General features: G+C 37.9%; 1 protein-coding gene across 1 annotated transcript in view; it reads left to right on the forward strand.

Moving 5' to 3' along the window:
* Positions 1 to 23,427, forward strand: part of si:dkey-112m2.1 (transmembrane protein 132C) — a 124,728-nt gene that overhangs the window by 31,012 nt on the left and 70,289 nt on the right. Inside the window, exon 2 of the mRNA XM_057360948.1 lies at positions 4,448 to 5,357. Coding sequence (XP_057216931.1) covers positions 4,448 to 5,357 — 910 coding nt within the window. The remainder of the gene's footprint in view (positions 1 to 4,447; positions 5,358 to 23,427) is intronic.

The raw sequence follows: 23,427 nt of genomic DNA on the forward strand, positions 1-23,427 counted from the left end.
CTAACATTATACTGATTTTATATAGGCAGCTGAGAAAATGGCCCAGGGGCAATCCAATTATGATGGCCCAAAATCTTGCTATGTTAACTTTCCCCGAAGGCCGAAATTTGAAGTTGGGGCAGCATTCCATGGTGGTGTATATCCTAAAGTAGTTAACAGCTCCCCTTTTGCCACTTTCTGTGAGGCTGAGTGTCGTCGTCAGCACATTTAAGTTACTTGTTATTCTGAGTCTCATCTAATCCGTCAAACTCTGCATAAAGACCGTCATTAAGGGGATAGTCCAGACTCGGTTTTCTGGTTGGGCGTGCTGTGTTCGAAGCTGTTGTAAAATGCAGATAATGCACACTTGTGACTGAACGTTCTATATGTTGCCGTAAAGAGTCTTTGCTTTGTGATTATAATACTTATTAATAAGATGTTTAACTCTTTATTGGACGTTAATTCTGTTTTTATAACAACATGCTTGTGCCATCTTAATAAAAGCAATAAAGTAATTTGAGTGTTTACAGTACACTACAGTTTACTGTGTTTACAGTCTGCTTTGACTTGCACAACCCTCTAATGGCTTATTGCTTTAATAAATTATGTGGTGGCCATAAAGCAAAAACATATTTGAAAGGTTTTGTTTTGGCGCATATAAAAATTTGAGTGATACTTATGGTGTCACTTTAGGGTTTAGTTTTAACTATTGTATCCTCTGGCAACAAAATATTGCTAAAAATAAATATTTAATTATAGTGTAAATCTTTAACAGTTTTGTTCTTGGTATCAAGTGAAAAGTCTTGGTAGCTTTTTCTGTATGAAACGGTTCACAAATGTGATGCGAGTTCTACCAGAGGCCATATGAAATTGGACAATTGCGAACAATTGGCAATTAAGAAAAACATTGGCGGTAACAAAGAATCTTGCTGGCACTATAGGCAATCATCCAGAAAGTGTTTTTTGGTTGAAATTAACCATTTTAAGGCTGTCGGAAAGGTTAAGAATGAAACTGTAACAATTCCGTTAGCCAAAAATAATGGCTTTTGACATAACTATGAGAAAGAATAATTGTCGTTTTTTGTCTGTCTTCACACTTAATAACTACAATGGTCAGTTTATTTTCAGCAACCGGGACTGCCTGACATGGATTTCAGTCTATGTACAGAATAGGTGGTTTAATGCACTGGCCCGAAGTATAAAATGTTTATAACCACCTTGGTTATAAAATGTAACAATTTATTTTATATTTAATTTATATTCATATTTTATTGTATATTAATTGTATTACTTTAAAACTGCTCAACAGTTATTGATTCTTTGTGGAGGTCTACCGGAAGATAGCCTACATAACGTTTGTTTATGATATTGCCACTGAAACAGTCTATATAATCAGTATATAAGGTATTTCATGTATGTCATTTAAATCATCGTGTTTCAATGTAGTAACAGATTTAGTGGGGGGAGGGGTTGACTTTGCTGGTATGCCTTTGACAGTGTAACAAAAAAGCTTAAACTATATTAACACTCTATTTACGTTTTGTTTTTTGAATAGAGCATCTGAACATACAGTATGCTTATTTCCAAGAAAAACTGAAGGACTGTAACTGATCCTGCAGAGATGAAGCAGTATAACAAGTTCTTTTATCACACAGCCGTGAATGGATAAAGAAGTTATTTTAGTTACAGTGTAGATCTGCTGAGAGCTCAGAGGTTTTAATTTCTCTGCATGAATTCTATTTGTACATGTGTAATTTGTGTGTGTCTGCGTGATGTGCATGTGGGTCTTTGTACAGAGGTAGGCTTGAGAAACATTATTGTGAAGTGATTAGATATGTCACTACAAGCTACTGCTCTCACTTGTAATTGGGTCTGAGGATAAGGAGGGCATCTGTGTTCAGGCAATGACTGCTGATGAAACACTCGTCTCTCTCTCTCTCTCTCTCTCTCTGTCTGTCTTTTTTCTCTATGCCTTCCTCTTGTTAGCTCTTTTCTTTCTTTCTTTCTTTCTTTCTTTCTTTCGAAATATTTTCGTTGCTTTAAACAAATTGGATTTCACCGAAGTTTTTTAATGGCTTGACAAGGAACTGCTGGTTTGCTGGTATTTTCCTCCTGATTCCTCTAACTGCCTGAATCTACAATTTCCATCCAAGAAAAAGGACACGTTGTTCTGTCTAATAATCCTAAAATGACTGTTACTATTTTAGGGTGCACGTTTGAAAAGAAATCAGAAACTCAATGTCAGAAATCAGTTTAGTGTACTGTAGGCTTCAGTGCATTTTTATGCTTGAAGTATCACGAATGTGGCAAGAAGAACCCAAATGCAGGCAGGCGTGAAGGGGTTAACAAAAACAAGACTTTAATAATGAAAACAAAAACCCACGATGGGGGACAAACACAATAACCAAGGCTTTTCAAAAAGACAAAGAAACACTTCCCGCAATGGGGAAAAACAGAAACTAAGGCAAACTAAGAAACTCACAATCGGGGACAGATGAAGGAACAAGGCAGACGAAGACGCGAACACGAGGCTACACAAACACTGGACCATAGCACGAACAGCACGCAGACCAAACGTAATACAAGAGCAACAAGCCAATGAAACAAGAGGGCTTTGTAAAGGAGAGACAAACGAGGGATAATTACACAGGCCAGGTGGGAAACATTAGACACGGCAGGGAAGCAATACATGAAATGAGAGGGGCGGGGCCAATGACAAGACACGAGAAAACACATGAGATGTCAAAAACATAAACATCCCATGGCTTTCTCACATATAACCTAAGGGCTCTGTCCCGATCCTGCCACATGACTAGAAATTCATAAGCAAGAAGGCAGGACCGTGACATGAAGACATTTGATTTCTTCTACTTTTTCTTCTTTGCCTCTTTCTCTGTCCCCTTCTCTTCTTTTGTCATTGCTCCAAAAGAAGAAGAATGTATCTTTTAAGTAAACATTTCCCCATTTACCTTTCATTTACTATTTTGTAAGTAAGACTCATTTGATTCAGTCATTTTGCTTGGGTAAAATCAAACAAACCATGACATATGTCTGTTTGAGCACAATGGTTAGCATATAACCATCCTCTCGCCGGACTGTTCGCCTTGTGCGCCAGTAGCATTTGTCTGCCACCAGCTGTCACAAATCTCCAGCATCTCTTTCTTTCAGACTACTGCTGTGACGCAAAATCAATGGGGCCTCTTGGGTCCTTATATCACCCCAAATATCTGCAGTGAACCGCTGGTTGAAGGCATTCAGTTAAAGGATCTAGTTACTGAAGATGGGCTAGCAGAATGGAGCATCATTGACACAAGACGTATGACTCTTAGTTTCAAGCAGTGGCTCTTAGTCAAGGTCTCGGGGATCACTCTGGGCTTTAACAGAATACCAAGAGGTCATTTACTATAAGTGATACTAAAATAATCTCACATTTTAAAATGATAAAAAATCCCTTAGTTTAGAAGACGATGGAGTCCTGGGAAATGTAAAGTGATATTACACTTCTCACTATGGTGAAAATGGACCATTGACTTCTCGCTCTGAATGTTTTTCCCTGCAGCGTATATGAACAAACTGACTGTCTATCTCAGTGCTTTTATTTCATTACTTCATACCTGCCTACCTCTGTGAAATATAACATTACACACTGTCTCTACAGCATACTTCAAATGAATTTGTTCTGCCTGCAGTCTGTTCAGTCTAATTTAGGTCTATTACTTGAGGGGTCTACATTTATTTTTTCACACTGACCAAAAACCAAATACACTATCAAGTGTTAACAAAGCAGTTTATTCCTTACATAATGTTTAATAATACCAGTGACATTTAGTTGATTGTAGGCTACATTTCATAAGTCATTAATTAATCTTAAAATCTGAGTGGCTGTATTGCATATTTAGTAAAAACCTAAAGTTGAAATGTTTTAAGCTTGCATTTTTGTTTATAACTCAAAATAAATTGCAATTTGTAATTTTTTTGGAGGATCTATTGACCGAAATAAAACATAATATACATACAGTAACTATGTCTTCAGAGGTGTATAAAGACCTTACATAAAGAAGCGTGATGTTTTTCTTACCTTTGAATGAGCTGTTTCTATCTACACACACCGCGGGTCCCCTTACATGGAATTCGGCATGTTGTTTCTACAGTAGCCCTAAACGGACAAACTGCTCTACAGAACACATTTCGTGAATACAATATCTCCTTCGGCAAAGAAGTGAAAACGTAACAACATCTTTGTTCTGTGTCAGCCACCGTAGTGCTTCGAAAGGGAGGGGTGGAGTGAGCCTTTTGTTGCAATTTGCAACCTCACCGCTAGATGCCGCTACATTTCATACACTGGACCTTTAAAATAACTTGAAATCTCAGAATTAATTGCAATAAATGATTTGTGTTAGGTTTAGAGGTCTTACTGTGCAGATGTGTGATTAGTAATGTCTTCTCTGTTTTCTCTATTATTTGGCAGTCGTCGACAGCAGGATGCTGCTGGATGGTTTGCAGAGATTTGGCCCCATTCCCATGTACCTTCCTGTTCGATACCAGGTGCTGAACGCAGAATCAGCCTTCTTCCTCAAGGAAGCCAACCAGGACATTATGAGAAACTCTAGCTTGCAAGCTCGTACGGAACTTTTCTTCATCCAGCAAGCCAGAAAAATGCCTTCGGTCAATGCCAGTTACGGACCTCTGTTTGTTGAACAGCCCGTGCCTGCGGAGCTTCTGGGGCCGGGACTCTTAAACAACCCTTCATCCTCCTCTACCTCATCATCATCGTCCTCCCCACTTTTTAGTTTTAACTGGAAAATCCAGACTTTCATTATAAGCGAGCGAATACACCCCAGCTGGCCGAAGGTGCAGGTTCTATTCTACGTAGTGGGCAGAGACTGGGACGACTACAGTGCCGTGGACAGGCTGCCCTGCGTCAGGATGTTTGCCTTCCATGAGACCCAAGAGGTAAGAGGAACATGCCGGTTAAAAGGGGAACTCGGACTTTGCGTGGCAGAGCTGGAGCCGCTTCCGAGCTGGTTCAGTCCACCGAGCGTCATACCGGGTCGGCAGAGAGCACCCGAACAGGTGGAGGGCACACCTGTGGAGCTGTATTATATGATACAGTCCACAGATACCGGCGAGTGCAGCTCAGAAGACTCTCGTAAGACCAATTCCATCCGCGCCGGGCAGCTGGGCCCGGCTGGTTACTTTTCAGGACCAACACCCATGCGCAGGATCGGCAGCGTGCGGTTGTTTCAGCCGCTCTCAGAGTTGCGTCTGGACAGTAACTTTGTGGTGATGGTACCATCTAGACCCATCAGACAGAGAGAGACAGTGTCGGCTTTTCTCGCAGTCTCCACCCTTTCTTCTGTTGAGATCTTCACTTTAAAGTAAGTGAGCACCTGCAGTGCATTCTTGTGTTCTACTATAAAGGTAAAATATGTAATTTCTGCGATAGTGGCAACAGAATGGAAAAGTGATAGTTTCCAAATATGTTTCTAATTGTTTTATATAATAATGGTCATACTGTACAAACAGATAGTCCCGCCCTAATCTCACATCATTTGTTGAGTTTTAAAGGGACAGTTCACCCAAAAATAAAAATTATGTCACCCTCGAGTTATTCGAAATCTGTATAAATTTCTTTGTTCTGATGAACACAGAGAAAGATATTTGGGCGAATGCTTGTAACCAAACATTCTTGGCCACCATTGACTAACATAGTAGGGAAAATTAAAATAGTCAAAAGTGCCCCAGAACTGTTTGCTTTTCTACATTCTTCAAAATATCTTCTTTTCTGTTCAACAGAACGAAGAAATGTATAAAGCAGTTTTTTCTACTATAGTAGTCATTGGTGGCCAAGAACAGTTTGGTTACAAGCATTCTTCCAAACATCTTTCTCTGTGTTCATTAGAACAAAGAAATTTATACAGATTTTGAACAACTCAAGGGTCAATTTCCATTTTGGGGTAAACTGTCCCTTTAAGAGAATAACTATAACAAAAATGATACAAAGGAATTAAATTGCTGGGATCATTTTTAGAACTTTTTTCCAGTTGATGACTGCTAAAAACAATCAACCAAAATCCATCCGAATTTAAAATGTGAAACTGCAGCAAGCAAGTTAGAATAAACATAACGTTATCGTCTGTTGATGTGGATGCTAATATAAATATCCTCATAGTTATCATTCTTGGTCTGAATGAGCCTTAAGTCTTTAAGTTTTATTTAAAAAACATATCCACCTGCAAGGAGAAAAGTTGAATTCGGTGACATTTATTGTGTGACGCCTAAAAACCCGGAGGCAATTAAAAACATTACCCTTCCAAAAAAATGACTAATTAACTCTCAATTAGAAGAATTAAATCTTAATTAGTAGAATGCTGCTGAATGCTAATTCATTCTTCCGCAAGGAGCTTTATGGAATACACAATGTGATCAGACGGATATTAATTTTCCCCGCAACCCAGTGTGCCACAGTGAGGAAATTCTTTATTGATTCATTGAGTGTTGAGCTCTAATTAGAACTAGCGGATTTGATGAAGCGACTAAAGACATTCTGTGCAAGTGAGTAAATGACCGTGAGAGAAATTAATGTTCATTCCTGTTTGTGTTCTCTCAGGCCTGATATCTAAATCATTGTGAATGCAAACACCCGTGTGCTTTGAGTCATATGTTGACGGGCATGTCAAGCCCGGTTAGCATTAGCTCACAGCTCGTCTGCTCTTTTGCACGACTGACAAACTTTTAAGTGTTCTAGAGTGGAATCAGTCGTGTGGAAAGTCAGTCTTCAGTCAGGATGTGAAGTTAGTTTGTAAATAATATTTCTTGTTCTTGTATACATTTAATAAATATTATATTTAAAGAGATTTTGTCATAATTTTAAGAAATTCTGTCATCATTTACTCACCCTTTTGTAATTTCACACCTGTACGACTTACCTTCTTTTGCAGAACACAAAAGAAGATATTTTGAAGAATGATGGTAATGAAACATCAGCGGTACTGATTCACAAAACCAAAACCAATACAAGGACACAAAACCAATGCAAGTCAATGGGTAAAGCTGTTGTTCGGTTACCAACATTCTTCAAAATATCTTTAAAATTAGTTTTTGAGTGAACTACTCCTTTAAAGGGATACTGTACTGCCAAATCAAAATTTCCCCATGTTTTACTCACCCTCAAGGCATCCTAACTGAATATAGTTTTCTTCTTGAAGAATAATGCAGTCAGAGTTATAATACCAAATTTCATTTTTCTTCCAATGGGAGTGAATGGGTGTTGACTTTTTGAAGCTCCAAAAAGTGCAAATAATTGATCAAATAACTGCTCGACACGGCGCCGTGGTCTTAACAAAGGCAGATGACGCAAGCGTGTCATAAGTTCCGGTGACGAACACTGCATTTTTCGTTTTGTTCCAATAGGATAGGGTCTACTCTGGCTGGAGCTTTTGTCACCGTCATTTGCTGGAAAAACAAGCCTCTGGTTCACGCGCATTCAAGAGATGACGGAAGGCAAACATCAACATTAAAAGTGCTGTCAATATGGATATTTCTCTTAAACAAACGCATCGATTCGCTTCAGAAGACCTTTGTTAAGACCACGGAGCCATGTCGAGCAGTTCTTTGATCGATGGATGCACTTTTTGGAGCTTCAAAAAGTCAGCACCCATTCACTCCCATTCTACCGCTTGGAAGTAAAAGGATGCGTGGTATTATATCTCCGACTGCATTATTCTTTAAGAAGAAAACCATATTCAGTTAGGATGCCTTAAGGGTGAGTAAAACATGGGGAAATCTTTATTTGTTAGTAAAGTATCCCTTTAAGTAAATAAATATTAATACAACACTGAAAATGTTTAGAAATGCAGTTTGATCCCAGTATGTTTTTCAAGATCTGAAAGTGAGAGAAGTGAGATGATTGGAGTTTTAGGAGAAATCTAAACGCACGCTTGAAATATTTTCAACCCAGCGTTGAGTCAAAAAAGGGACAAACCCGGTTGTTGGGTTAAACTAGAAAATGAGAAAATTATTAAATTTGATTCAACAATGAGTAAAACCAACCCAGCATCTTAGGTTGAAAGAACAGGTTAATTTACAACACAACGGTTGGGTTTGTCTCTTCTTAACCCAACACTGGATTGAAAGTAACCCAGCATTTTTTAGAGTGCCCGAGAGACCAAAACCAAACGTCTCCTTATTCTCATCGCAGTCTAGGAAAAGTAATAGAAACATTAAGGAGATCTCATTTGTGATTTTTATTCCTCTGGGTCGTAAATTTAGAACCATTTGCGCAATAACTAAGCCGTACCTTGCACACTGCTGATGAAACCTGGTCTCAATATGAATGTTTTGCTCCCACCTAATTCGTTTGCTGCGAGTGGTTGTTTACCAAAGGAAGCACAATGAAGTATGAATCATTTCCTTAGCATGCAAAAATAAAATGCTTGGAAATTAATTTCCTTTGATGTAGACCGAAATAAGAAACCTCCTGGCATAATTGTTGTTTTTGGAAATGTTCTCCAAGGGTAGTCTATCATTAGAAACAGGAATGTTTCTAATAGAGTTATCAGGACTCTTTCAATTAATGCAGAAAGAAAAGTAAAGTCTTCAGTAGAAAGGAAACGTGTGATGTCTCTGGTGATGTGGTTAGTCGTTCAGACAGGCTGCTGATAAGATCCTGTAAAAGGGTTTGTTTTCTTTTTTCTCTTTCCTCTACTTGACGGCTAAATGTCTTTGTGATGGCTCCAAGTGCCCTCAACCCCTGGAGATAGGCACAGCTCTGTGTTCTCGGCTTCGGCTTCGCTCCGGGTTCCAGCTGAGTTTTTTTATTTTTTTTAAAAGTGACCGGCTGAGGGCTGCTGATAGGGATGTGTCTCTCGAGTCCTTGGCTGTTGATGTGTTTTGTATAGCTAGGGGTTAAGTTTGAGGGGATGGCAGCATGGTTCAAATTGGTCACGTCACTGGTTCACTGGAGCCAGATCTCTTCATTCTATCGTCAGCCTGGGGATAAAAATGCTCCCTGATCAGCTTTTGCCTTTCTAACACAATCAGGAGAAAACAGACTTGCAGAAACACAATGTAAACGAATGTAAAACATATGTACAGCGAGGATCTTAAGCTAGTTTTATTAATATTTTGAATTGGCTTTTATTTTTTATGTTAATTTTAGTTACATTTTTAGCCATTTGGTTATTGCTTTTGTCATTTTTATTTATTGTGTATGTTTCTATACTAAGGTTAATTTTTTTTACTGACATCTAAAATTAATTTATCTTATAATTTAGTTTAGTTTTTATTTATTTTCAGCTAATAATTTTAGTGCATCGACCTAAAAGTATTTCAATGTATTGCTAAGGCAACATTTCCAATTTTCGTTTATTTTAAGTTTTTTATATAATATTTAAGCCATCAGAAATATTTTAAAAATTTTAGATTTAGTCAACTATAACAACCTTCTTAAGTTCTTAAATTAAGTTTTACATATGCCAATAATGGGTGAAGTAAGAATATTTACTGCCATAAATATTTTTTATAGTTTTTTTTTCATTTATTTATTGTTTTATTGCATTTTTGTTATTGGTATTATTTTGCTATTTTCGTCAGTAACAAGCAATGCCTTTTGTCAATTGTGTCACTCATTGAATCACATATAGGAGATAAATTTCAGTAAATCTGCACCGGTCACATACGTATGTACAAAGCGATTCGGTTTCTCATATTTTTGTATCTGTGTCCTAATGTGAAAAATATTTCACATGTGTCCCCACAAAGAAAAATAAACTTTAGATATATTTGATAAATGTATGATGTTACATTTCTGAGATTTATGTTGTTTAAGGACACCAAGCCACGGTTTGATTTGAGTCACATTTGTCTCCGTGAGAGTCAGACTGTCGTTCTTACAGCTCGACTTGAGCCATGTGTTATGTTGCCGTTCCTTATAAAGTTACTGGCGAGTTTTCTTGCCAAAACTACAGTTTGCTTGCATTTGGGACTTGGCCAGTGTTCATTTTTAACCCTGTGTACAGCACAAATTAAATGTACTGTTGGACTGAGATAGATAAAAACATACAGTATCTAGAGACAGAGCATCTAAAGATACAGAGAACATCTTTGTAGTGTTTGAAGTATATACAAATGAAAATTTTTGTAAGTATGAATAAATTACAAGTGCGGACTTGAAGGGTTATTTCATTAATCACGTCCATAACTTAATGATGAGTTTTTTATATTGTGTATTACAACCATTCTCAAAACCCTCCCGGCTTTCCAAGAACATCAACCGACCGCCTTTAATCTTTCTGTGAGGAGAGGGCTCGCGACTGTGAGATCATCATGTTTATTGATGAAGAAAACGTTCCTGCATTTATAATTGTGATTCTCAGGCCAGAGCTTCTCTCAGGAGCATGTAGATCCCTGCTTCTTCTCTCATTAGTGGTTTGGAGAGCAGTAACATGTTGAGATGGAGTTTACACCTGATTCATAATGCAAATGAAAACACGCTTCCCCCATGAACAAATTAACAACCTCTGAAAAGATAAATAGCCCCTGCTGTAATGTAATTTTCACTAAACAATCGTACACGTTTCTGCACGTCCCAGTGGAGTATATGCTAATACATGCAAATGAATCAGCGTTCCTTGTGGACTATTTTCTTACTTTGCTATTTCTGAGATATTTTTTCCTCATCCGGCTTAATTCCATTTGCATTTACACATTTTGAAAAGAAGAAATGACCAGTGTGCGATTGGCACGGCCAGGTTGGCAAGACACGTAACCTGTCTTGAATTTAAAATGCTGTCAATTAAACGAGAAGACCGTGAATGTAATTTTTGCATTTCACATTATTAACCTTACGGTCAATTTCATAGACATATTTTTCATAAACAAAAGAGTTTTGAATAGCCGATGTGATTCTATTTTATTCTCTGTATCAGACTGTCATACAAAACTCCAATATTTATATGCTAGAAACACAGATTCTTAAACAGTGTAAATAAGTGTCAGTATCAAGAGGGTTGTTTTTAGATCTCGTTCAGCTCATGCAATAAATGTGACCCTGGACCACAAACCAGTCCTAAGTAGCATGGGAATTTCATGGGAAATCGGTCAAAATGATTGATTTTTCTTTTATGCCAAAAATCATTAGGGTATTAAGCAATTATCATGTTCCATGAAGATATTTTGTAAATTTCCAACCGTAAATATATCAAAACGTTATTTTTCTGAGTAATATGCTATGCTAAGGACTTTATTTACACAACTTTAAAGGCGATTTTTTCAGTGTTTAGATTTTTCTGCACCCTCAGATTCCAGAGTTTTAAATAGTTGTATCTCGGCCAAATATGGTCCGATCCTAACAAATCATACATCAAAGGAAAGCTTATTTATTTTATGTATAAATCTTGAAATTTTGAAAAATTTGCCTGTAAGAATGGTTTTGTTGTCCAGGGTCACAAATGTGTGAACGTCAACTTGATAAAAACGAATTGGAAGTATGACGTAGTATTTCTGTGCTCGATACACTTCCCCAGCACTCCAACTTGTTTCGGAAAGTTTTTTGTAAGTCTGGATCCCTGTTTCGGTGGATATAACGCTGAATTTGGAGATCGTTTGAAACCAATAGATGGCGCGGTCCCAGCAGTAAATGATGCCGGACATGAACTGCATGCGGTAAGTCAAATTAAGTCATATGTCTGTGTTTTGTTGGCAATTGGCGCGTACGTGCATAATGTAAACAGCACGAAGGGATAATGCGATGATGTATTGTGTGCTCGTGCTGTAGTTCCGTCCTCCCTGCCTGCCTCCAGCAGCTTGTCTTTTTCCAGAAATATTTGTACAGCTGTATCTCTCTTTTCTAAATTTGATCAAACTATATACTCTTCGAAGGATACAAAGTATGCAATACACCTGTATAGGTACTCAAGATTAATATGAGATTTGTGTGTTACCCCATATTTAAGGTATTTATTTGGCAAAACTATTAGCGTATACTGTATAGGGCACACTACAGCATATCAGGGAGTATGGGTTTTATTCCAATATACAAAAGAATACATAGAAAAGAAACTATTAGTTTCAATATTGGTCAAAATTTCATGAATCCTGTCTTGTTTTGGATTAAAAAAGCCATTCTACTCAGTAATCTATTTTTTGCCAAGCCTCCTTAAATTCTTTGAAAAGTTGACTTTTAGTTTACATTTATGCATTTGGTAGACGCTTTTATCCAAAGCGACTTACATTGCATTATCCTATACATTTGTTTCTAAGTATGTACAATCCCCTGGGATCGAACCCACGACCTAACGCCATGCTCTTACCACTGAGCTACAGGAAAGTTTACAATCTAAGCACAACTATGCAACATGCATTACATTTTTGATACATCTGTAATAATATGCTTAAATGCGCAAAGATCCAAAGTTGGAGATCATATTTGGTTACTTCTGAAAATTAAAAGCTTGTGTAATATCCATTAAAGAGACCCAAAAATGAAACCTTTATCATAATTTACTCACATTCATGTTGTTTCAAACCTCATTCTTCTGCAGAACACAAAAGAAGATATTTTAAAGATTGTTGGTAACCAAACCACATTAAACCGAATCAACTTCCATTGTTTGGACAAAAAACATTGAGACATTATTTTAAAATATCTTCTTTTGAAGTCCACAGTCATATACAGGTTTTGAACAACATTAAGGGGTGAATAAACGCTGACAGAATTAAAATTTTTGGGTGAACTATCCCATGAACAATATTTTAAATTTAACTTGTAAATTCATTTTTATATTGAAACATCCGAGGGTGTTTGGTTTGTATGATGTTGATGTCATCCTTCTTTCTAATTGGTTAAATGAATGGTCTCATAATCCCATAATTTTTCATTCTATTGTACAAGCAATGCTGTGGATACACTGTCCTGTGATTAAACTCAATACTAAAAACACGATACTCTGTGCCCTTCCTCTGGCTACAGCAGAGTGTGTTTTTCAGAACCCACACATGTCAAAGGTACATCTGTTTTATCTCAATCAATTTTTGACATTTCCCCCAGCCTCTGTTCTCTGTGTTCTTAAAATACATTTCTTCTACCGGTTCTTTCTCTCTCGCTCTTATAGATTGTTCTATGCATCTATTTTCTGTGTATTCTTAAAGGAGCACTATAAATTGTCCCTTTTCACCGATGGATTGGAGGCAGCAAAAGGGCCACTGAACCTGATTAGTTGGCATCACAGTTTAGGAAGCGATTCTTCCTAATTTCCCTCTGCCCCTTTGGGGTCGCTGGCACGTGTTTACTTTGAAAGCACAGACTCTCTTCATCCGGCCATTAATAAGTAATTAGTGATTTGCGCATCGGGGAAACTTAGCTCTAGTTTGATTTGCTTGCCACACAGGTTCCCTCCACAAAGCAATCAGCGCTTGCCCGCAGCGAATAATCCTAGTGTGCACATTTCTCGGTAATGATTTTTAATGCATCCCCACCCATGAATTTCTCCAGCTGCTTTCAGCACGCCGGCTGCCATTATTTGACTGAAAGAAGCGGTCCATTTTTTTCTCCGAAACTATTATTCACTTCACCTAAGCGTGTGTTTTGTACCAATGCTTTAAGTTCCCTCCGACAGGCTCGTGGTGCAGTAGTTTGTTAGGCTAAACCCTGATCAGCATGTCTAACACTGAATGTTATGGATGGTCAGTGCTGAGCTCAGACGCTTCTCACTGTTTCCCCTCCTGCAGATCACAGCAGGCTATCGGTGTTCAGTAAAGGCGTCGTTTTCTGAGTTTTAGAACCGCTCTCTTCCCCAGAGAGAAAAACCATCGTCAATAGTGCTGATAAGTAAAGTTTGCTATTCTAAAATCAAACTCGTCGGGGGTATTTTCTCTCCTTTAGTTTGTTTTTATCTGATCAGATCGTCTTGATCGAAATTATCGGCTCCATCAAAACGCATAAATGCTCCAAATCGTCCATAAATAAACAATTCCAGCATTATGGAATAATAATACCCAATAAATGGAGAATGGATGCTTCTTTATAGAACGTAAAATAGTCACTAGATACTGTATACATTTTCATGTGCCCATTTGTGAGGAATATGGACCATTATGGATGAAGGGGTGAAGGCTTTTAGGAAAATTAACCATGGTTTTTTCATAGTAAAAGTGAAGTAAGTGATCATGTTTTTTGGTAGATTGATACCCTACAACAGATACAACTACTGTTACTGTGGCAAAACCATGACAGTTTGTGGTTAAAATGATTTAAAAAAAAGTTTGTCAGTCAACATTATTTGTTGCTTGAAGAAAGAAGCTAGTTGCTTAATTGCATTTTCACCTACATTATTAATCTTTTTTGTTTGTCATTTACTCGGTTTGCCATTTTAATAATATTAATAATTATGTGCATTGTTTTTCAATTAATTCTGCCACATTTCTGGCTTGATGTCGATAAAGAGCTTGAACCTGCTTGTTTTGACAATGGTTACTAATATGATTCATTTATTATACTTACTCGCACTACATATGTTTAACAGCAAGACAGACTTCTCTTTTTGATCCTTTAGAAAAAATCCAAAGGCATTTACAAGTGTGAGATATTTCACTTGATGGAAAAAGCAAACGTATGCTTCAGTGCTGGGGTATGACCTCATTCTGGCCATCAGAAACAGAGCTTGATGGGGAAAGTGGTCTGGCCTTTATCTCCTGCTATTAGCATCTGATTTGGAACAAAGCCCTTAGAAGCTTCTGGAAGAGACTCTTGTGGGTGGCTAAGCCTTCAACTGAGCAGCTCATGGGATCACTTGTCACGTCCTGTAATCCCAGAATAATCAGATAACAGGGAATGCATTGATGACCGTGTGATGGTGAAATCTCCGCTGTTGTGAAAGTGTTAAAAACAGTATTTATAAGGCCTGGATACACAGCCATAACAGATTACAGAGCTTGAGCCTCTCAATTGAAACAAATACATGTTTGTAGAATTTTGTAAAAGTGTGAAAGGCATGGCATTGTCTTTGACTGCTGGTCTTTTTTGCAGCTTCCACCAACACTATAATTCTCTGTGAAAAATAGCCAGGAACAAAAATGAGGGTGTTTCACACATAAAAACAGCTTTTCACTGTCTCTTTTTTCTCTATTTTTATTTCTCGTGATTCTTGTTCTGTCGGCGTTCTCGTAGCTCATCACCTGTTCCACCCTAAGGTCAGGGGTTTGATCTCAGAGAATGCATGTACTGATAAAATGTACAATGTAGTCTCTTTAAATGAGGCTTTACATTTTACAATTATAATAGAAGTGAGTGGTATTAAGGATGATTGTGATGGCTAATGTGTAGTATAGTGTAGGCGGTGTATGTGGAAAGAATGTAATTCATTTCACGCTCAGGTCAGTCTAATCAAGCAAAATGAAAATTATATCACTATACGCACCCTCAAGTTGTTCCAAACCTGTATAAATGTCTTTGTTGTGTTGAACACAAAAGAAGATATTTTGAAGAATGTGGGAAACCGAACAGTTCTGTGGCACCATTGACTACCATATTTTTTTCCCTATGGCATTCAATAGTGCCCCAGAACTGTTTGATTACAAAAATTCTTCCAAACATCTTTTTTTGTGTGTTTAGCAGAACAACGAAAGTCATACAGGGTGAGTAAATAGTGACAGAATTTTCTTTTTTTTACACTAATAAGTGTCACTTGTTATGATGCGTAAACAGATGTGTTTGGGCTGGATTTCCGCCCTTGATGTGTTTTCTAGTGATGATGACAGCAGTGCACCTTCTGCATTTCTGCACTGCTTTGCAGTGAAGCGATGGTCTTCAGTCCCTGTATGTCAGATTGCAGTAGTGCGCTGCATCCTCCACAGCTGAGAATCAGCAAGAAGCCGTGCTGTGAAATTGGGCCGTGAACATTTTTGGGCGTGTTTGCGCCGTTATCTGATTTGCATAATTCCTTTAGTGAATTGAGTCCTGAAACAACGCAGGCAGCGCATACAAAGACACTACGCCATCAGCGGGCGCATTTCATTCCTCGTGAGTTCCCCTCCCCCTGTGCTTTCGCCTCTGCCCTGACTGTAGATTTTGTATATGGTAACTGCTTTCTTTATTATAATATTTTGTATGAGAAAAGCTGGTATTTGTCTTTGGCATTTTAAATAGATTGCGCAAAAACAGTTCCTTGTCATGCTCTCCCACTGTGACCTCTAATAAGCCCTAAATATGCTCATTTCCCAATAGCTTTGAATTGACTCACGCACTGTTGCGCTCATAAATACCCGAGTGATTGTCTGCATATGGATATAGGTGCTTTCCCGGCCATAAAATGAGCTGCATCCAATGTAATCCCTCACAAGGGCTGGCCATGTTTAAACAGAACCTTGAAGCCTCTGGAGCAGTCGTGCGCACCGCCCGTTTGCTGTGCAGCGGTAATGAGAAAGATTAATCCTGCGTGCATGGTGCGATTCCTCATGCCTTTTCGCCTCTGAAATACACCTCGGACTCGCGACGTATCGCATGATCAGATATGATCTAGCCTCACGTCTTCTTGAAAAAGACAACAGTGAGCACATGAGAAAAGAAAGAGAGCTGTGGTTTGATGTTTCATGAAAACGCGCTTTAATATTAAGGCCCCTCAAGAGCAAGTCCAAAAAATATTAAAAGCATCCACGGGCAGTTTTAATGCCATGTGAATATTATAAATGATACCGAAGTAGTTTTTTATATCTTTGGGGAGCTTTTCTGCCCACATGCTTTTGATACCAGGGGCGTGAAGTTGGGCTCAGACCGTTGGATTACAGAAAAGCTGAAGGCTAAAAATTCACTCTCCCGCATTCCCATCATGCCCTTGAGGAGTTTTCAATGGACTCTGTAAATATGCAGTAGCGGAGAGGGAAAATATGTCAAACATAAGCTGGGCTGAGAGCATTTCACCAACGAATAAGCAACACATGCTCATATAAAGCCGGGTACCTTGTTAAAATCCACAGCTGCCCACGGCGCTCCTTCTAATGCCGTTCTCAGAGCAGAGCACAGCCCCTGGGGACCGAGATCGGCCAACTGTGGCCCAACATAGAACATCTACTCCACCACCTTCCTGAAACTCTTAAGTATGTCCACCCAGACACCGTCTGCAGAGTCGCTCCCAGACTGATCACCCGCTCGCTTGTCTAATGTGATACCCTTGACACTAATAGGGTATAATCGATGGTCACTCTGGGAACGAGATGTCCGGAAACGTTGTCTTAGCCGACGATGAAGATTATATTGCAGTTTTAATACAGAGTTTAGATCATTTACAAACATGTGGCACGATTGAACTTAATGGGACAGTTTTTGTACGATATGGGAGTTGTGATTTTAGCACAGTGGTGCTGTTTAGTTATGATGTGAATTAGGGCAACCCGGATGTCTAATTCTCCATGGATTCTTTTGGGATTTCAAATGGGTTTATAGAATAGAGGTTTTCAATTTATGAGTGAAATAAGGTCTGTGGTTTATACTTGAAGACGCTCCTGTTTGTGTTCTGGAACTACATTTACGCATTTGGCAGACACTTTTATGCGAGTAAATAATGAAAGAAGTTTCATTTTTTGGTGAACTATACCTCACCTCTTCAGGTCTGGTGCATATTTTATATTTTTTACCTGAATTTAAAAGTTCCCTACCCACATACATAACATAGGTGTAAATTGATCTGTAAAAATGTCTTAGTTCTGATGAACACGAAGAAAGATATTTGGAAGAATGTTTGTAACCAAACAGTTCTTGGCCACCATTGACTACTATAGGAAAAATTACAATGCAGTCAAAAGTGCCCCAGAACTGTTTGCTATCCTACATTCTTCAAAATATCTTCTTTTGCATTCAACAGAGTAAAGAAATTTATAAAGCAATTTCCCCACTATGGTAGTCAGTGGTGACCAAGAACTGTTTGGTTACAAGCATTCTTCCAAAGATCTTTCTCTGTGTTCATTAGAACAAAGACATTTATACAGATTTGGAACAACTTGAGGGTGAGTAAATGAAGACAGAATTTGGTTGTGGGAAGATGAATTCAGACCTTATTGTGTTTTATAAGTAACATAAAGGAAAATGAATGGGACTGGTTAGAAAGCTGAGGTTTTAATGTTTCAAAAGTTACAAAAGGTTTCTTTCAAACCTTATAATAGTCTCTCGGTTTTCATGCAAAAGAACATTTTTTTAGTTCATTGTAATTGTTTTGTCATATTGGTGGCTTGGAGAACGAATTTACTGTTTTAAACTACATCGTAATATCATGATTACATTTTAATGCCTTCTTAAATTATTTTCTTAAATATAAATGACATACTAGTGATTTAATTAATCCTGATGTCAGCGTTATTATTTTGATTAAAACTTTAATTAATTGACAGCCTTGATTTAAAGCAGCATGCACATTGCAGTGGGGCGTGTGTCCTTAAAAGGTTTTTAAGTGAATTAACAAACTTGAATATCTTTTTTTAGTTTAAAGTTGTAGAATAAGAATGTAAAGAATGATTCAGAAAAACAGGAAATGAACTAGGAGCGGTGACTTGTAAAAGTGCAATTGTATTGTATATTTTCCCAAACAAATTCACCAGGCAAATAATCAAATGTTGCAACACAACAATTCCAGATAGCAGATCCCAAAGCAATCCTCAAAGAATTGGAAGCATGCAGAGAGAAAGAAACGTTTTCAGAGAAGCATTAAAAAAAAAAGTTTTCCATTTCAAGCTCTTCTTGTTTAGTTGTTTTTACTTTTGAAAAGAACAGCGGATACACCAGAACACCATAGCTCTCAGCAGACACACCACAACAACGTAGCTCTCTTCTGAGTTTTTGCATTTCCCTCTAGAAAGGCAATTTACAGATGCTCCACACGCACGCACACACACACACACACACACACACACAGACGCTGCTATACCTGCCTGTGTCGACTCGGCTCTGCTCTGCACCTGCTGATGTGATTGTTCAGCACTGCCCATCAGTGCACATAATGAAGTGCAAATCAGGCTAATGTGCTCACTGATGTGCTGGCTTTTAAAGATCAGCTCAAATTGATTTAGTCCCAGCACCCCTGAGCCATTAACAAATAATAAAACCGAATATAACAAATATATGTGTCCAGGGATTGAAAAAATCATTCCCCGCTGCCGAACACAGGATGCACAACCGGCACTGTTTGTTTTATCCGGCCCGGGGAAGGACATTATGCCCGTGTAGCATTTAGGAACACTTACGCAAAAACCTCTGTTTTTCACAGAGTACAAATGATGTTTATATTATACAGCTTGAGAAGCATTATTAGCAAATTATGCTTAAAAGACAGAGTGTGCTTTCGGTTTTAGTTAAGCTTCCCAGGTATGCTGAGATAGAGGAGAAAATGCAAACCATCAGCAAAAGAAAATAAAACTTGTAATTTAGGCACACATGGAAAGATAAGAAAAAAATAAATACACTCCAGGCAATTCAGTTACGTTTAGAAAGCATTTGTTACTGTATGAGGGCTGCTAAAATGTTTTGGCATTGTTCCATTTTAGAGTATGTAGAAATTGACCCAACATCGAGACGAGGAGATACATTTAGAAAAATCTCCGTTTTTTTACCCAAGAATAGAAAGCAATGATGAAGCGTGTAGGCGTTCACAGAGCAATCGTAAGCAAACAGCAAATCCTGAAATTGGATTGTCTGAAAACACATATGCACATTATTGTTCTTTGTTTCCTACCGCATTAGAGTTGTTATCACTGCGTTTTCTCACAAGGCACGCGAATTCACGCATTGTTAACTTTGCATTTTGTAGTGTAGTTCTTCACCCCTAATTAACACTCTGCCAGTTTCTGTTCTATACATCTATATATACAAGTATATATATATATATATATATTAATACAAATAAGCATTGAGCAAAATATAGAATACGTTGCTAGGGCTAATAAACAAGATTTGTTTCCAAAGTTCATCCAAAAATGAAAATTCTGTCATCATTTACTCACCTCTGTAATCTCTCCAGTAGCCGCATTGGCGATTGTCCCCGTCAACACTTCCAAACCAATTTAAATATTGAATCTTTATGGGATGATCCACCTTAACCTAGATACTCCTGTATGATTTGTAATTTTGATCAGCTTGGCATCAAACCCATGTCAGACAAGACTTACGTTAGCTGAGCAGCGAAGGTGGCAGAGCCAGCCGCGCTTCTCCACGGGGCTATAAAGGATTAGCATGAAATGGGGCTGATTAGATTTGTTTTTTAGAAGTTTTTTTTACTTTACCATCTTAAATGTTATTAAAGGGCAAGTTCACCCAAACATGAAAATTCTGTCATCATTTACTCGCCTTCGAGTTGCTCCAAATCTGTATACATTTCTTTGTTCTGATGAACACAGAGAAAGATATTTGGAAGACTGATTGTAACCCAACAGATTTTGCCCCCCATTCACTCCCATAGTAGGAAAAATCACTTTATAACTTTTTTGTTCTGTTGAACACACAAGAAGACATTTTGAAGAATGTAGGACACCAAACAGTTCTGGGGCAATTTTGACTAATTCCCCCCCCCACAAAAATGAATGGGGGAAAGCTCTGTTTGATTATAAGCATTCTTCCAAATATCTTTCTCTGTGTTCATCAGAACAAAGAAATTAATACAGATTTGGAACAACTCAAAGGTAAATGATAGAATTTTCATTTTTGGGTGAACCTGCCGTTTAATACTCTCTCAAGCAGCCAAAGGAATTTTGCTGTTTTGTGTCTGTCAAACGCTCGTGCGCATATATCTTTACAATTTATGATATAATTAGAGAACATAATGAATAGTCAATGAGTTGTATCCATCCTTATTGAAATATTTTGATGATTGCTGAAACTAATTCTTGTGGTAATGACTTTAGATCAACGTAATTTGCATATCTGTGTCTGTTGATTTGTCATTTGCATCTTTTTAGCATTGATGTTCTATAAATTCATCTCGGCTTCTCATTTTTAATTTCTCCTCTCTGTGAAGTATAGAGCTCAAGGTTAAATCAGCGTCTTTCCTCCCAAATATATTTTGCATAAGCGATCACAGAACAAGTTGAAGGAATTTGTTATAATCTCTTAAAATGTTGTGCATAGCATTTTTGTTTGTACTCAGGATGCTAAAGCCCTCCGCACTTATAGTTACATTTAATCTTCTGTCATGAAGTTGCATCGTAGAACAAGGTTTCAAACAATTATAGCCTTAATAAAAACGAGTGCTCTATTGGACTGCACTGATTTATTGAAAGGCCCTAAACTGTGACACAAAAATGGACCCGTTTTATATCCTGGCTGGTCCACTTGGCCATTCCATCCTCACCTCCTTAATCTCTCCAGTAGCCGCATTGGCGATTATCCCAGTCAACACTTCCAAACCAATTTAAATATTGGATCTTTATGGGATGATCCACCTTAACCTAGATACTCCTATATGATTTGTAATTTTGATCAGCTTGGCATCAAACCCAGGTCAGACAAGACTTACGTTAGTTGAGCAGCGAAGGTGGCAGGGCCAGCCGCGCTTCTCCATGGGGCTATGAAGGATTAGCATGAAGTGGGGCTGATTAGAGTCGAACTCATACCGCTTGCTGCCTGGCTGTGACCTCATTTCTGAAATGATTTACTGGGCATTCGTCCCACAACTCCTGTAAGTGCATGAAAAAGTGTATGTTTGCTTTCCCCCTGGCAAGAAAAACATTTTAGCTCGCTTGTCCTACAAACTAGACCAACTAATTCGTATTTCATTTATTTTAACTTTTTTATTACGGTTCATCCTGTTCCTACGCAATTTCCCTCAGCGTCGCCTGCGTCAGAATCTAACAGGCTATCAGGACTTAATTGGGGGCTTAATGCTAAATTCCTCTAGCCCAGATTGAGGCAGCGCTCCCAGGCATCATGAACCTTTCCATTATTTAGAGTTAGATATGCAGACCCAGCATTTAGATTCTAACGACCACATACAGTACAGAACTTAATATCTGAAAAAATCTTGACTGAATGAAGCACTGACTGCAGTTCCTGTGCTGCCATGTGCTTATACTTCCTCTCGTCTTCAGATTGGCTCTAAATGTGTACAGTAAATTGCACACAATCTGAATTATTGCATCACACAAATAATTCAAAAGTACTTTGACACTATTTTGGCATTGAGTTGTCAAGGCGCTATGCACTGGTTTAAAGATTTATGGCATGAAAGGATTTATTTTGCTTTGTTTTTTATCTTTGTACTTTTTTGATCCTTATTTCAATTTTTCTTCTGTCACTATAAGTAATTCGGCCCAGTGCGTCTCTTACGCTCTCTGTTTCACTGGCCGTTTTAATTACAGAATATAAAAATGACCATGAAAAATTTAGCACTGTTTACACGTGCTGTCATTTCATTCTTCAGAGAGAGAGATAAAAAGACAACATTTGTTGACTTATTTTTATATTACCTTTGCATTTACGCATTTGACTATTGGTACATCTGTGGTTTTTATTTTCTCCATCCCTTTTATTCTTACATCATGTGGAATGCTTTCTAAGCTGTTTTTCTTTCTTTAGTATTAACTTATTTTATTGTTTATTATTAACATATGACAGACATGGAGATCAAATAAGCATGTAAATGCTATTTTTGAAATTGTATGCTGTATTTTGTTTATATAGAAAATAAAATGTTAATAAAGTGAAAAAACATTTATACATTTGGCAGACGCTTTTATCCAATTGCATCAGTGCATTCACGCTATACATTTCATCAGTATGTGTGTCTCCTTTATCATGTCCTTATTTTACAATAACACTTATTTCTATGCCCCAAATGTAACTCATAGTTAATTTTTTCAGATGATAATGAAAAAATCTGATGAAAAAAGAATGAGCACCAATGCCCACAATGACACTTTATAACCATTCCATTCATCTCGTGTAATTTTGCTATTAGCATGATTTCATATTTACCTGAGCAGATGCTACTCTGCCCTTTGTTCTCTCTCTTTTTGGCTACTGTCGTAGTGTTGCCCTTACGGTTATATTGTATCTCATGCAAATCTTTGTTTTGTTAGTCTTAATTGCAACTTTCATGCAGACGTCTGTGCCAGCACAAGATGCCCATCCACATCTGTTGCCATATAATTGAGGTTACGTGTCCTGGGCTGAATAGACGTTGTCATGACGACATTTATGACCTCTTTAGAAGCCATCGTTCAGACAACGTCGGTATTTGCGCTAGAATTGGCTTCTCTAATGCACCGTGAATAAGACGGCCAGACTACAACGCAAGGCTCTGGTTATGACTTGAGCTACAGTTTCTATAGAAAAACCGCAGTGTTCATGATTGCCTGGAGCTATACGTTTTTTTTTAATCCCTCATTCTCACACGTGTCAGATCTACAGCCAGGATCTGTCAGCAGAACTTGAGATGGGTCAATACAAGACTTAGAGGTGGTTTTGAAGTGTCA

This window comes from Triplophysa rosa, linkage group LG19 (assembly GCF_024868665.1).
Source record: "Triplophysa rosa linkage group LG19, Trosa_1v2, whole genome shotgun sequence".
In the NCBI taxonomy this organism is placed as follows: Eukaryota; Metazoa; Chordata; class Actinopteri; order Cypriniformes; family Nemacheilidae; genus Triplophysa; species Triplophysa rosa.